The sequence below is a fragment of the Protopterus annectens genome, chromosome 8.part0, assembly GCF_019279795.1.
Source record: "Protopterus annectens isolate FY-2018-M chromosome 8.part0, PAN1.0, whole genome shotgun sequence".
Taxonomy (NCBI): Eukaryota; Metazoa; Chordata; order Ceratodontiformes; family Protopteridae; genus Protopterus; species Protopterus annectens.
Genome location: NC_056741.1, coordinates 432,518,769 through 432,535,489, shown reverse-complemented (window position 1 = coordinate 432,535,489; position 16,721 = coordinate 432,518,769). Strand labels below are relative to the sequence as shown.

General features: G+C 38.9%; 1 protein-coding gene across 1 annotated transcript in view; it reads left to right on the top strand.

Moving 5' to 3' along the window:
* Window positions 1-16,721, top strand: part of SNX27 (sorting nexin 27) — a 2,194,393-nt gene that overhangs the window by 592,101 nt on the left and 1,585,571 nt on the right. Inside the window, exon 4 of the mRNA XM_044079208.1 lies at window positions 16,002-16,066. Coding sequence (XP_043935143.1) covers window positions 16,002-16,066 — 65 coding nt within the window. The remainder of the gene's footprint in view (window positions 1-16,001; window positions 16,067-16,721) is intronic.

Below are 16,721 nucleotides of genomic sequence, written 5' to 3'. Positions count from 1 at the left end.
AGTGATAGAATGATATATAGTATTGTTATACACAGCAAACAAGATCTGAGGTAACTCTAGGTGCATCATGGGATAGGGACTTGGCCTTGAGCTATTTGAAGACCTTCAGCTTTGCAGCAGGCCGACACAGAGCCGAGGGATCGGCTCCGAACCCATCAGTAAGAATGAAGGCGAGATGAACAACTGAAATGGAACATTATGGTAAGTACATAACTTTTTTTTCAACATCAATTTCCAAAGAATTATTAAAAAAAAAAAAAAAAAAAACCTCTATCCAGTGAGAAGAAAATTTTAATTGTGTAGTACTGTTTATATAATAAATTGGCAAATTCCAGTTTTCCTGTCCAGATGATACAAAATTGCCATAAAATGCAAAAAAAAAAAAAAAAACTTTCCATAAATCGACTGGTGTAGGTCTGCATATGATAGGACTGTGTTATACCCCATAGCAACCCCAGTTTCAGCCTCTTTACAGGCTATCTAATTTCATCTTTACAGTTTTGAGTTTCCACATCTCCAACTTTTTTCCATAACAAAAATGCATCTTCAATATTTCCGACAGTTTCCATTTTCCGTTGAATTTTGTCATTTAATCTTTCATTCCATATAGTCCATAAAATATAAAACAATTTTTGTCAATGTTTTCATATCCTTCTGTCCATGATTGCCATAATTTCCTTATTCTAATATATTCATTTTTAAATCTTTTATACTTCTAATACCTTCCACTACCTTATTTTCACATTTTCATCTAGAAGTCTTTTATTCTTTTATAATTCAAAAATGATGTTCTGTTTCAATTTTACCACAATTACATACTTTTTCTTATATTCTTTTATATGGCATATTAGCCTATACTGGCAAATTTCTTATAGTTAACCTCCACAAAAAAAAAATCTTTACATTCACAAAACTTCTTATACCACCCGCATCTTACTTTTATAGCTGTTCTTTCATTTTCTAGATGTCTCCATGGATGAATACAGTAATCTTTATTCATTATGTTCTAATACCACTCTGTCCTATGTTTTCTACATTCTTCATATTTATTTTCCATAATGCAATTGTCTTGATATTCTTTCATGTCCTCATTTAAATAGCTTTTCCATATTTTCTATATACCTACTCTTTCCCAAATTTCCTTCTACTTTTCTTTCCTTATTACGTACATTAGAGTGCTATTCTCTTTCAGTCCTGTCAGATACACTGCATTACAAATTGGATTAATTAAGCCTAACCTTCCTTCTTTGATCTGTAACACTCCTCTTCTGACCAGGTTTAACCTTGAATGCCATATAAATGAAAATATAATTGACATTCATTTTCATGTACTTTGACGGTGTCATACATATACACTTGCTAAATGTGCAATTTTTCCTAATAAAATTGAATTAAGTATACTTTTTTTTGTAGGTCAGCCTATATGTCCTCGAGAACATACATATATTCCTTATTTTTGTGTAATCTTCTCCTATTGCATTCTATGCACACAAATCCTAAACTTTATCTCCAAAATCTCTAACACCTCTTTATTGAGCTGAATACTTCTATATTATCTGTTATTCCAATCCCTATACTTTTATCTTTATACACAAACCAATAACTTTCAAATATTGATATATTAATTTAATCCCTTCTTCCATTCGCTCTTTATTCTTGGTTGGTCAACTATATCATCTGCATAACTATATCAACAATAGTTGAATTACTTCTCTCAACTTGTATCCTGCTACTTTTAGTGCTCTATTCATCTTACCACTGTGTTTAGTCAATGCAAAAAAGTACTGCTTGCTAGACATCCTTGCCTTATACCACTTCTATTTATTTCTTTACTTAACCATTCATTTAATACTATTCTCACTTTATTTTCATACATTGAAACAAATATTTTTATTATCGTATCACCTACAGTAAATTACAATATATCCCCTAAGCTTTCATTTTGTATCCTATCAAATGCTTTACTAAAATCATCTACCATAATTTTAACTTATGCCTTTCTATTTTTTATATCTACCATTTCTTTCACTATCATAAACAATTATTTTGCTTCCTTTTCCCGTTCTACCAAAAATTATATGCAAGTAGTTTATCTGCCTTATTTTCTAATCCTTTTCCTGTTTTCTTAAGTGTCTTGTAATTTGTATTATTCAGTATTCTTATATATTCTTTCTCCTGTCTTCCATATCAGTTTCATTGCTCCCATACATATCTTTTTCTGCTGCTCCTTTTTCTAGATAATTTTTTAATACTTCCACAAAATATATTTTGCCACTTTTCCATGTTATACATAAAACACTCAGTCCTATCCAGTCCTGTAGCTTTTTCTGCATTTAATACTTTTAAAATATCTTTAATTTTTTTCATACTTATTCTGTGCTCTGGGCCTTCATTGTCTTCTTTATTTAAACTTTTAACTTTCCATTTTTGTTTTTCTCTTTAATTCCATTTAAATGTATTTTCTATACATTTTCTTATTACCTCCATTAACTTCTGCCATGTTGCTATTTCCCTTTCTCATCTTTTAGTTGTCTCATTCTTTTTTTCCTTTACTGTCCTACTTAAATATGGTACGACCTCTTTATTTTTTTTTCTTTGCAGGAACTACCTTTGTTTAAATAGCATCTTTTTTAATTTTCGGTTTGTTCATCCCGTTTATCTGTCTCTCTCTTTCAAAAAAATCTATCCTATTTCTTAATACTTAAAATATTTCCTGGCTCAGTTTTTGTATGGTTGTTTCTTTTATTCTTTATATCTTTCCATTCCAAGAAACACGTTTTATATTTTTCTTTAAAAGTCATCCACCAGCTCATCCAGTCTTGGTAAAAAAAAATTTCTCATACCTACATGCATGATCTCTCTCTAGTTTATTGATCTCTCATCTGTCTTTCAATTAGTCTTTTAATACCTTTACCCTGTCCCCTTGTAAATCTTTCCTTTTCTTGAACCTTTATCAAGATTCCTAAGTGGTCTGAAAAACCTGTTACTTTATTCCTTCTTATATGGCTTTTAAGCTTTCAGTTATTATAAAACAATCCATCTCCGTTCTTATGTTAGTTTTTATAACTCCAATTTTCATTACCCTGTATATATAACTTTTCCATTTTTATTTGTTATCCTAACATCAATTCCCTCGTTTTTTCTCAAGTCACAATTAGTTTCCCATTAATATTATCGTATGTCAGATACGAGTTTTCTAAACCTTGCTGTTTTAGGCACCATTTTCAAACTCCAGCCCTATTGCTTAGCATTCAACACTTTCCCTGATCTGCTGTATGCTCGTGTAAGTATCCTTGTTTCTATCACAGTAATTTCCTTGTTATTTTCAGCCCTCGCCTGGATGTAAACCATTGCAGAGCTGATAATGGTGCTTGCTGAATGTTTTATTGTTTTTTTCATTTTTCTATGTATGTTCCCGTTACTGTATATATTGTAACATAGTACTGATATTGCCTGTAGAGACAGAATTTTAAGATATCTCATTTTGCATTAGTATCTGGCAGTACTCAGCATTTCTGTTTTTATGCATGATTCGGCTAGTGTTTATGATAGACATGGTTCAGTTCTGTTAAATTACGTTTATTTGCTGTTTTAAAACAAACTGTGGTAGCACTACTATAACGCTCTTCTGCTGTTTCCCTCCTATTATCTCTAGCTTTTTACCTCACTTTCTTTGCATACTTCTACTGCCCTTGCCCTCTACTTTCCTGTCTCTCCTTCTTGGTAATTTTGCATTCTGTTCTAGCTTTCCCACTCCCATCCTTGTATTTCTCCACTGCTCTTGTCTTTTTCCTTTCCCGCCTACCTAAGTCCGCTCTACTCCCGCCTTCTCTTTTTGTTAGCATCACACTCCTCCGATTACTCACCTTAAGTTTGATATTTTCATTCCTTTGTCTTCTCCACACATGTAATTCACCTCTGTTTATGCCTCTTACTCTCCCTTTTACTAATCTCCCTTAACTCACTCTACTCCCATTCTCTCCCTCATCCTCTAAACACCAACTTTTTTCACTCTTGCCTACAGTACACTATCCTGAATGCCTGTACTGGCAATCTGACTACCTCTTCCCCTAGCCCCTTTCTCCAACCCTCACTTATTAGCGTCTGTTGTTGTTTCTTTATTTTTGTTTCTTTGATTTTGGTTTGTTTGTAGATGGTAGCTGTTTGATCCTGACCTGCTAGTTACTGTTGCTTTTATCTTTTATAGCCCCCAACCACTTTGCTGTGCATTTCCAGCTGCGGCCCTCCATTTCAGGAAGGATACACTTACCAAGACCTCATGATTGAATAGACCCGAACTTTACTCCAAAACTCTGTTTGGGGAGCCTATCTAAGTCCATTTATGTATGTTTTCTTAAAGTACATTAGCTTTCTGTTAATAACTGCTGATTGTTGAATTTTTGTTTCTAACTGCCGATATATACCATAAAGTGCAATCCCATGTTAATAACTGTTTAAAATTAAAGTATACCATAGCAAGCATACAGCAGGGCCCCCAACACACTTAGGCTCTCACTCCTCCTCCCATTAAAACCTTTGTTACCCCTCACTCACTTTGGCTCTACATTTACAGATTTTATCTTTTGCACTCCTCCTCCCATTAAAACCTTTTTGTCACCCCTCACTCACATTAGCTCTACATTTACAGATTTTATCTTTTGCTCACCTAAGGGTCATGTTAACTCTTCTGTTTGAAACATTAAAAAAAGAACATCTGGCCCCTTGGTCAGTTACCTTCTGATAGTGGCTGCATGTTAGATTGTTTCTGTAGTCTTCCTAGCTGCTGTTTCCCCACTCAGGCTCAACCCGCTCCATTCACCCTTGCATTGCTCGGGCTCACTCCGCTGCCCTACCCCACCCCCATTCCCACCCCCTTAATTGCATTTATACTTAACTAGCCACTCCCTCACCTTCCCGCCCTCATTTCCTTTACATCAATTCCTTTCTAACATTGCCTCCTTCCACCATCGCCCACTATACCCCCTATATTACATCACACATTACTCCTATTCTCAATCTCCTTATTCCAACTCTTATACATACCACAGGCATTTCTCAATGTCTTCATCTCACTACGAACTCTCCAACCTGCCTCAGTTTCCCCACTCTCGACCCATATTTTGATATAGGCCCTAGCCTATACCACATTAACCCCATTCTCTATACCAAATTACATATACTCCATACCACTGATATTTCATTATCTTCCTCCCCCTGCAATTTACGTCACGCACTATCTCCCCACTAAAATGTTATTTTATTCAGCATCTCTCCTATGCCCTCTCCCAACTCTCACATTCTGGCGACATCAATCCCAACCCTGGCCCATCTTCTTCCTACTTTCCTACAAACCCTAATAGCCCCAGCTATACTAAAGCCCTCCACCTAACTAATGTGAATTTCCAAAGTATGTGCAGTAAAACTACTGAATTACATGCCTGGCTGTCTCAGAGTAATACTAACATCCTTGCAGCCACAGAAACTTGGCTTAAACCATCTATCCCAGACTGAGACCCCCTCCCCCCAATTACAACACTATCAGGTCAGACAGACTACAAAAAAAAAGGTGGGGATGTAGCTGTCAACTACCCCAGCACCTTCAGCTTATCCCAATTTAAAGGCAACATTCCCAAATTCCAAAATGCTGAAATCATAACCTCCTTTCTTGATATCAACCATTCAAAAACCCTGTATAACAGTCATTTACGTCCCACCTGGAAATAACATTCCTATTCTAGAAGACTTTATATCTTGGATGTCTAATACAATAAAAAAACTAAACTAATCCTTGGAGACATGAACATTGACCGACCTTCTATCTCGACTAAACATTCAGCCTCTAGCATTAACTTGTTTCATTTCACACAACTTATTACTACCACCACTAGATATAATAAAGGCAATGGAGGAACCATCTTAGACTGGATTTTAGTCTCTGATCCCTCCAAGTACATATCCTCGGGCACTATGCCCAACTGCTTTAATGATCATCTCCCAACCTATACCATCCACACCTGTACTTTTCTCCCACAAGCCCGTATTATTAAACCTGTCAAAAACCAGTCAAAATTTAACCCCAGCACCTTTAATAGCATCCTGAAAAATATCAGCTGGAATTCCCTTAAATCTCTCCCATTAGATGATGCTCTACAGTACTTTAACAACACTTTCCTAGAAATTCTAGGCAAACTAGCCCCTACGGGAACTAAAAGGATCAAATCTAGTAATGCCCCTGGTTATCCAAAACCACCAAAGAAATCATGCATGCTAGGGGACAGAGCATGGAAACTCTGGCAGAAATCTAGCAACACTTCCAACCTCACTCATTACAAGCAGCTCTGTAACCAAGTTAAAAAAACTTATGGCCAAAGACAGTCATACTTCTGGACCCTACAATCAAATAAGACAAAGAACCCCAGACTCTTCTGGACCTCCTATCAACAACCTCTTGACACCAGGCACTAAGTCCAACCCCTGCCCTCATCCTGACATGCAACCGGAACAAGTAGCTGGTCTCTTTAATTCTTATTTTATAGACATTATAGCTGAAATTACTGTAACTTTTTTCCCTTCCTCTCACAAACAATCCTATACTCACATTGCCCTGTTCACACCAACAGAATACTCTTCAACTCTGCCCTAACACTCCCAATACCTGCACCCCTCAACTCAGTTACATACAACAAATCTCCCATCCTCAATTTAATCTCGCCCATCTCCACCTCTTTTATCAAAAAACTATTGCTAAAGCTAAAATCATGCTCAGACTCTGCTGATACAATTCCTGCTAAATTTCTAAAACTTCTGCCGATTCAGTGGCATACCCTGTCAGCATCCTGATAAATAGATTTCTCCGGGAATCTTATGTCCCCAGTTTATGGAAAAATCCATCATTTTACCACTCCACAAATGGGGCCCATCCTCTGATATTTCTAACTTTCATCCCATTGCTATTCTTTTCCCTATCTCTAAAATTCTCGAAAAATGTGTACACAAACCACTATTAGCCTACCTACTGAAAAACTATATCCAGTCCACTACACAACACTGGTTTCACCCAGGACACAGTACATCCACAGCACTTATCTTCTTCCTTGACGTAATCAACAAGGCCTGTGATTCAGGTAATATAGTTTCAACCATTTTTCTTGGACTTATCAAAAACATTTGACACCATCTCCCACCCTATCCTGCTCACCCAGTTATCTGCTATAGGTCTATCACCCCAGTCCATTAACTGGTTCAAAAGCTACCGCTCAAACAGAGAGCATGCTGTCATATGGCAAAACTCCATCTCCTCATGTCTGCATAACCAAACAGGAGTACCGCAAGGCTCTGTCCTAGGCCCTCTTATGTTTAATATTTTCATTAACAACCTAAACCGAACCATCCAACACATCTCCTTAATCCGGTATGCAGATGACTCTGCCATAGTCGGTTCTGCTCAGAGCTCTAACATCCTACAGAAATCCACCCAAGCAGCATTTTTCACAGTTGAAAAATGACTTCACAAAAAACGTCTCCTTAAATCCCAAAAAATCCAAACTTATGATATTCTCTCCTAAGAAAAATACCCCTACCAATATAGACAACTTTTAAATCTTCTGACTCGACTCCACTAAAATCTAATTATTCACCCATACCAAATTACTGGTGGAAATAATAGATGAAAACCTCAAATTTGATCTTCACATCCAGAACTGTATAAGTAAAACCCACAAAAAAACTTGGATTACTCTACCAGCATAATAAATTCCTCTCCCTCCCAACCAAACAAACTTTAGCCTCCTCTTATCTTCTATCCTCACTAACCTATGGCTCCCTGTTACTATTAAATCTACAGTCTTCTTTACTAACCAAACTAGAATCTTGGTACAGCAAGATTTGCCACCATTAATTGCCACTCTACACACCACTGTCTAGCTCTCAAACAGCTGCAATGACTACAACTCACCCACTACCTGCTTCTCCTACAGCTCACAGGTACACACAAACTAATATACAGGCCTCAAGACTGCCCTGCTCTCAGGTCCTTAGTTAGCCTTTATAACCTTACCAGGTCCTTACAATCTGAACACCAATACCTCCTCCAAGTATATAAGCTCAAGCTACCTGTAGGACATTTATTGTACTCATGGAAAATTGCCAAAGCCTGGATTAACCTTCCTTCTGTCCGCTCACAACAGTGTCCTTCTACATTTAAAAGGGAATTATACCTTCATTTTCTATCCAAATGGACATGCAACTGTTCTGCTACTCACTCTGCCATCACTTAATTCACCTCCTTATACTCACTCTACCCTATTCTAACATTGCAATACTTGTACTCATCCACTCACTGTAGCCTACTTTAACTTTTCCACCATATTACTTACCCTTAATTTCCACAAATTTCTATCTTCTCTCACTCTTCCCTTTCTGCTTAAGCATTTGTAATAACCATGAAACTTATTGATGTTCATTGCGTTTCACTGTTGCAGTCATTACTCTTGGGTTATCCTGCTGGCAGGCTACCCTCAAGTCGGCCAGAATTCCAAAGTCTAGGTCCGGCGTCAGTTGCTGTCGCCTCTTCCCTGACATCAGTGTGCCAGGGGTATAAAGGATGCAGCCGATGCCATTTTCTTCAGTCTTTCTTGCCGTGCGGTGCCTGAAGCAAAAGCAGTTCGCAAGTGCCGGTCGGCCGACTCCTGAGATTTTCAAATCCGAATTTCAGAACCGAAGTCTTCATTAAAGCTAAGTACCCTGTTGGAAACTTTTTTCTTGCTCCAGACCGATGTCAGAAAAAGTTAACAACTGTATTTCTTGTGGAAAGCAAATACCTCATAAGGATTTTCACTCTTACTGTATTCCTTGCCTAGGCCTTGATCACAACGTTGCTAGCTGTCGGTTTTGTGCTAGATTTAACCAACGCACTGTCAAGCGTTGGTTTGATTTTGCATTTCATTACTTTGGCCGAAGATTTAATTATATTATGCCGTCGGAACAGCCGACAACGGGAGTTTACAAAAAACACAAGGACAAGGATAGGCATCTGAGCAGGCATCGGCTTCTGAGGGTGTTTTCAGACCTACGCATCTATATATTAAGCCATCTTCAGCTTCAAAGACTAAAGCAGCTCTAAAGACAAAGAAATAAGTACAGCTTTCTCCTACTCAGACTTCCATGCCTAAAAAACAGATGCTCAAAATGGCCGAAGACTTAATTACTTTGATCAGGGGCTCCCATCCCCCTCCTGATAAGAGGCTTAGGCAAGAGACAGAGTATATGATTCTTCTGATCAGGTATCTATTTCCTCTAATTCCTCTTCTGAACAGGATTACTCCATGCTTCCCTATGAGGATTCTGATGCTGAAGAATCCATTCCTTCAGCCTCTCCTCCTGAGGATTACTCTTTTGGGGGAAACCCTGCATGCTATGAAGGGAGCATTTCCACTGGGAGAGCCAAAATTACTCTGAATCTAAGAAAAGGCTCAGAGACTTTCTGCTACTTCCTCAGCGCAGACCCCTTGCTATTCCACCTGTTCTAGACATTGTAGATGTATTTTCAGAGTTCGGCCTGTCCCCTGACTGTTTACCCCCTGCACCTGCTAAGCCAGACAGATACTACAGGGTCCCGGATTCTCATAAATTCCTTTATAAAAACCCCACTGCTGAGCCAGAAACTATATCTCAGGGTCCCAAGAGGGTTAAAGCTTCCACTGCAAAAAACCCTGTCCCCTCTGATAGGGATTCTAGGGCTCTAGACAGATGGGGGAAAAAAGTCTACACCTCTGCTACCCTGGCTATAAGGGCTTTAAATTGTCAGTTTCATATGCATAAATATCAGCAATATTTAATGTCACTGCGTAAACAGAAAATGTTGACAAATCCTGAATGCTCAGAGAACAAGGAATTGCAGGGTTTATTGCATGCAACTGAACAAGTGGGAAAGCATACTTTGCAATGTGGTTATGATTCACTGAAAGCCTCTTGCAGGGCCGCTGTTACAGGTTCTGTTATTAGAAGGCATGCTTGGTTAAAGGAAAAGAATCTGCCTGATCATGTTAAAGCAAAATTATTAGATGTACTATTGCAGCATGATACTTTGGTACTAAAGCAGAAGAGGTGTTGAAAAAAATGGAGGATAAAGCAAAATCCATGCAGTCAGTCAAGGATTTCTTACAGGTGCAGCCTCCCAGATTTAGCAGGAACTGGCCTTCTAAAAATTGGTCCTTTCCAGTGTCAGACCACAGAGGCGGATACAAGCATCCCAGAGGCAGATCTCAGCCCCAAGGCTCATACAGACCCAAACAATGGGGTGCTCCTACCTCCAAAAATGGAGAAGACAAATCCCAGCCTTACAGGAAACAGCCCCAATGACTTTTCTCTACCAGTTCCAAGCAGTTTTCTTTTGTCAGCCCTCTTAGGGGGAAAACTAGCACTTTTTTCATCAAATTGGCAAATGATTACCCAAGACAAATGGGTCCTGAACATAGTGTCCCAAGGCTACAGGTTCCATTTTCACACAAGGTCAAAGGGCATGACAGACCTGCCACACAATCAATGGGCAGAGGCACAAAAACAAATTACAGCCCTCGTAAACATGAGGGCCATTCATCAAGTACCACAACAAGAGCAGGGGCAAGGATTTTACTCCAGACTTTTCCTAGTGCCCAGGAAGGACAAAACCTGGAGGACCAATACTAGACCTGTCTATACTAAATATGTTTCTGGAAGTTCCAAAATTCAAGATGTTGACTCGACAGCAGCTACTGCCCATGCTGGGCAAGAGGGCTTGGCTCGTAACTTTGGACCTAAAAGAGGCATACCTGCATGTCCCAATCAGACAATCTTGCAGAAGATACCTCAGATTCATAGCTGGCTCAATGCATTACCAATTCTCTGCACTGCCCTTTGGCTTATCTACTGCACCCAGGGTCTTCACAAAATGCCTGGCACCAGTAATTGCATTTTGCAGACAAAAAGGAATTCAAATATATCTCTACTTGGACTGCCTACTTCAAGCAGAGAACACAGACACTCTTCTAAAGCATCTGGCGTTTGTAAAAAGATTACGAATTGCCCTAGGGTACACAGTAAACGAAAAGAAATCAAAACTAGTGCCCTCTCAAGAGATAATATTCCTGGGTGCAAGCTTAAATACAGCTACCTAGATGGCTTATCTCACGCCAGACAAGCAAAAGCAACTGACTACTTACTTCAAGAAATTGGCATCAAAAACCCACTTATCTGCAAGGAAAATCCCGCAGGCCTTTGGTTTCATGGCATCCTGCAGTCTACTAATTCCATATGCCAGACTGCATATGAGGAAACTACAGTGGTATCTGAAAAGCGTTTGGACTCAGCATTGCCACAGCCTGGAGACAGTAATTGCACTCATTCCCTGCCTACAACAGGAGTTTCGATGGTGGACAGAAGCCTGCCACCACAACAAGGGTCTGCCATTCAGTTTACCCACAGCCAAACAGACACTGGCAATGGATGCATCAGATTATGCCTGGGGGGCCCATATGGCAGGAAAATGTATTCAGGGCACATGGCCTGCAAACCAGATGCACCTTCACATCAAAAAGAGATGCTAGCTGTTCAAAATGCCCTGACAGCATTCAAGGACCTGCTTCATCCAGGACAGTTACTGATAGACAGACAACACTACGGTCATGTGGTACATAAACAAGCAGGGAGGTACACATTCTTACCCCCTCTGCAGACAAGCAATGACCTTATGGGACACAGCATTGGCTTATCAAGTTCACCTGCAAGCACAATTCCTGCCAGGAAAAACAAATATTCTGGCAGACGATCTAAGCAGAAACCTCATGGATCCCCACGAATGGAAACTGGATCCGCAAGTCTTAAGCATGATGATAAGGAAATGGAGATGCCCAGACATAGACCTATTTGCCTCCCCTCACAACTGCCAGTTGCAGAGATTTTGCACAAGGATTTATCACAAGCAAGCATGGAAAGTGGACGCCCTATCCTTCAACTGGAAAAATCTAACAGTATATGCCTTTCCTCCACTGCCTCTCCTTCCCAGAGTACTCCTAAAGGTCAGACAAGAGACGCCAAAAATGATACTAATTGCACCAGACTGGCCACGCCAGCACTGGTACCCAATCCTAAAGAGCTTGTCTCAAGGTCCAGCATGGATATTGCCTCAAACGTCTCACTTGCTGACCCAACAAAACAATGAGATCCTGCACAGCCAACTCAGGACCTTAAATCTGGCAGCATGGCGGATAATGTAGCTATTCAGAGCACTCCTTTCAAAAGCTGTTATGGATGTTATCTTGGAGGCCAGGAGGCCCAGTACCAGAAAATCTTATGCAGAAAAATGGAAAAGATTCTGTGCTTGGAACCAGGAACAAGGCAGTGACACGTCTGTACCAAATATTCCTCAGCTTTTACAATACCTAACTGCTGAACAAAGGCCTTTCTTTCTCATCGATTAAGATTCATGCCTCTGCCATTTCAGCCCATTACAATACGGAACCACCTCTCTTCTCTCCTCCTTTAATAAGGCAGTACCTCAGAGGGGCCAAAAACATTAGGCCTCCAAGGAGAGCACCAATTACGGCCTGTGACCTCAGTTATGTTTTGGAAAAACTCTCACTGCTTCCTTTCGAGCCAGCATCAACAGCAGATATAAAATTCTTATTCTGGAAAACAGCTCTGCTCCTAGCAATAACCTCTGCAAGGTGAGTCTCCGAGTTACAAGCACTCATGGCTGTGGAACCTTTCATCATTTTTATCCAGACAGGGTTTCTCTGAGGGCAAACACTACATTTATGCCTAAGGTGGTGTCCAGTGTGGCCTTCAACCAAACCATTCACTTGCCTACCTTTTACTCAAATCCACAGAACAAATTAGAGAAAATTCTGCATTCTTTGGATGTACACAGGCAGTTGCACTTCTACTTGGACAGAACTAAAGCTTTCAGAAAGGCTGAGCAACTTTGTGTCATATGCTGCAGGATCACAAGGAAAGGCTATCTCAAAACAGACCATTTCAAAATGGATAGGCCAGTGCATCCGTTTCTGCTATTTTCAGCATGGCAAATCAGTACCTAAGGGCATTAGGCCTCATTCCACCAGAGCAGCAGCCTTTCTCAGAGGAGTACCAACTAAAGATATCTTAGAGGCTGCAACTTGGAGTTCAGTGCACACCTTTACAAAGCACTACCACTTGCCTCTCTACTCTTAAGTCCAGGGCAGGCTTCGCCACCGCAGTTCTGCAGGGCCTCATAGCCTCTCCTAATCCTATTTAGCCCAGCCACCCATACTCAGCTTTGGGATTCTACCCAAGAGTAATGACTGCAACAGTGAAACACAATGAACATAGTACAGTTGTGTACCTACCATAAATGTAGATGTTAGAGTGTATTCACTGTTGCAGTCCAGGTTACCGACCCACCATCCCCCTTCTCTTTGCTGGGACTTATCTGCACTACTCTATCCTATACAACCTTTTTGGTGTATTTGCTTATAGATGAAGGAAATGTTATTTTTGTGCATGCATTTCTTATTGGCATATTTTTCAGCATACCAATTTGGGGCACCTGACATCTGGGGCAAGAAAAACTGAAGAAAATGGCGTCGGCTGTATCTTTTATACCCCTGGCACACTGACATCAGGGAAGAGGTGACAGCAACTGACGCCGCACCCAGACTTTGGAATTCTGGCCAACTGAGGGTAGCCTGCCAACAGGATAACCCAAGAGTAATGACTGCAACAGTGATTACACTCTAACATCTACATTTATGGTAGGTACACAACTGTACTTTCTGTGAATTTGCTCTGTAACATTCTTACTTCAAATATTATATAACTTCTTATCTGGAAATGTAACTTACTAATTGTAATGGAGCAGTTCTCCGTGGGCCTCCTCCAAAAATGGGCTTCCAAGCCCAGTGGAACTTTCCCGGTAAACAAATGCCAGTAAATAATAATTTCCATGTTCACTCCAACATAATCTATATTTTAAACATTGTTTCTCTCTTTTCTTTTAAGGTTTGCAAATACTGCTATGATTATGTATACATTCTTTTTCCATCTAATATCTATCACTGTTACTCTAGCCAATATTACTGTGGTATAATCTAACTCATTGATTTGACATAATATACTCAATCTTGAACATGTTTCTTTTCCCATATTCCATATAATTTCACCTTCCCATAACTTTTCTGTTTGCACACCCTTCTGTTAATATTCTTGTGGCTTCTAATATGCATATCAAGTGTTGAACACTGTTCTAATGCACCTAATCTTTTACTATTCTTTTGTGCTATTCACATTTATAGCTAACATGTTAACCTTTCTTGTGTGATTTATTATACCATTCTACTTCTACCAGTTGCCTTTTTTTTTTCTTTCATGCCTACACTCTTAAACTTCTATTTTTTGCCTTTTACCCTTTTCCCTGTGGAAATTTCCCCTTAACCACTGTCCAGTTCATGTATTCATCTTCACTTGACTCTTCATTCCTCCTCCTTTCTTTAAATACATTGCTTTTCCTTCACTTATTTTCTTCTATTTGTTACATTTTGAGATCCTTTTCTGTATTATGGTCATTCTTGTGTTCTTGCCGTTGCCATTAAACTTGGATATTATCTTGACAATCTATCCATGGATACCCTTTTTGTGCATACTTTCTTCATTTCACATTTCTAGCCTCATACCCTGGTTTACTACAGATAAAACACTTTTGTCACAGTCATAATTACTAATTAAATATGGTCGTCTTTACCACAAAAGAAACGTATCATTTTTTCGTTTTCCATTTCAGCGTTACACCACATTCCCAGGGCCTGGTCTACAAACCTCTATTATCACAAATCTTTGTAATGTCCATAAAAATCTTTAAAAAGTAGTTAAGTAATCCATTTTCAATTTCATTTCAAAACTGCACAAAATTCTTTTTTTTGTCACTTAAGTTTGTACAACATATATGTTCCATTGATTGTAATTTTTCATACCTTTATACTGTTCTAAGAATTTCTCCGTATATTGCCTTGACTCAAACAGAATGTCACAGTATGTAGCTTTAATATGTCTAAAAAGCTCTTACCTCCTTAGGGGAAATGCCCAGAGGTGAAGTTATATTTCCCAAACGTCGTACTTTTCAAGTTATTTCTCCTCTTTACTACTAATTTTTGCTAAATTTTTTTTCCATGTCCTCTCCCTTATCTTCTCTGTTTGCCTTTCCCATTCTTAAACTGTCTGCTCGTACAACCTTTTCTTCTCTCTTGTAATTTCTTCCACCTCCTCCTCTTGTATTTTATCCAGGATCTCTCCCCACGATGCTGCTTTCTCACTTTCTGGCTCTCTAATTTATTAAATCATTTAGATTAACATCCTGCAACCCTCATGATTAGAGGGTTGTAATTATACATCCAGACTGTGACTCTTCCTCGAAGTAACTTCTCCTGAAACAAACTTACAGAATCTTGTTAAGGTTCAATCACCTTTACGTTGTATCTCTGTTTTGAGTCTCCTTTCTTTATAGCTATTATGTGTAATATTTGCATGCTGCACTGTTCAATTTGGAGATGCTTAGATGAAATTGCTGTAAACTCAAATGCAGTTTTTAATTTCTAAACATGTATACAAATATTTTTTTCAAATCATTTGCACACAGTACACCGTGAGTAGCAAATTTAATATTCTGTGATTTTCAGGGCTTTTTTCTTGTTAGTAACATAAATTATTAGTGAGGAACATTTCATTGAGACTTTAATATTTTGCTATTATTTAAATGTCATCTTATTTAGGAATATGCAGTGCTTTCACCACTACAGTAGGTACAAGTAGCATAGGCAGCAATGTGGCTTTAGGACCTGCTTAGAGTGCAGTTAATCTTTCACATTCGTGGGAGGATTTGGTAAAACACAGCAGTGGGTATGCAGAATGTAGTACAACAGGTAAATCAGCACATTGAGGATAACAGTGTATTTTCTCTGTTTATCATTTTTTAACTCTAATATTTTCCCACACAGTATGTTCAGTCCGTGTCATTGGAGAGAGTGATATCATGCAGGAATTTCTCTCCGAGTCAGATGAGGTGAGTGTTTTTTCCGTTATACACAGCCATATTGGTTTCATTGTTAAATCACTGTAGTTTAGTTGAGAAGCAAGAGCTTGGCTTTTATTGTTTGGGACCCTTAATGTTTTCTTTACAGCTGAAACTGTGCTTAAAACTGGCGCATTAAAAGTCTGACTGCCATATTTGCAAAACCTGTACTTAATCTTACAGAAAAAAAAACATATGCAGCAAATCCAAGGGAATACACTGAATGATGAAATTCACTGTACTCCTTTTAGAGCACTTTTTTTCAGGAGGAATCCTCTCTCCCTGCACTTCTGTCATGGGGGGGGGTGTACGTTCTACCCCCCTTAATAAATTTCAAGATTTTTTGAGAGTTTGAGGAATACTTGCCATGATCTTGGAATTATTGTACATGAAGTTCTTTTTTGCACAATTCTTGCTGTTCAGAGTATCATGTTTTTATTCCTTTAAATTTCAAATGGTTACCTTATTTAAATAGTGGCATATATATATGAATATGATCCTGCCACATTTCTTAAGGTGTGCATGCATTTCAAACTGAAATAAATGCACATTCCATATAAAAAGTTCAACTTTTCTTGTCAGAGTAGGAACTTTGGTTTGATGTGTTAGCTATGTAAGGGTAATTAGTTCTATTGCTGCAGGTACA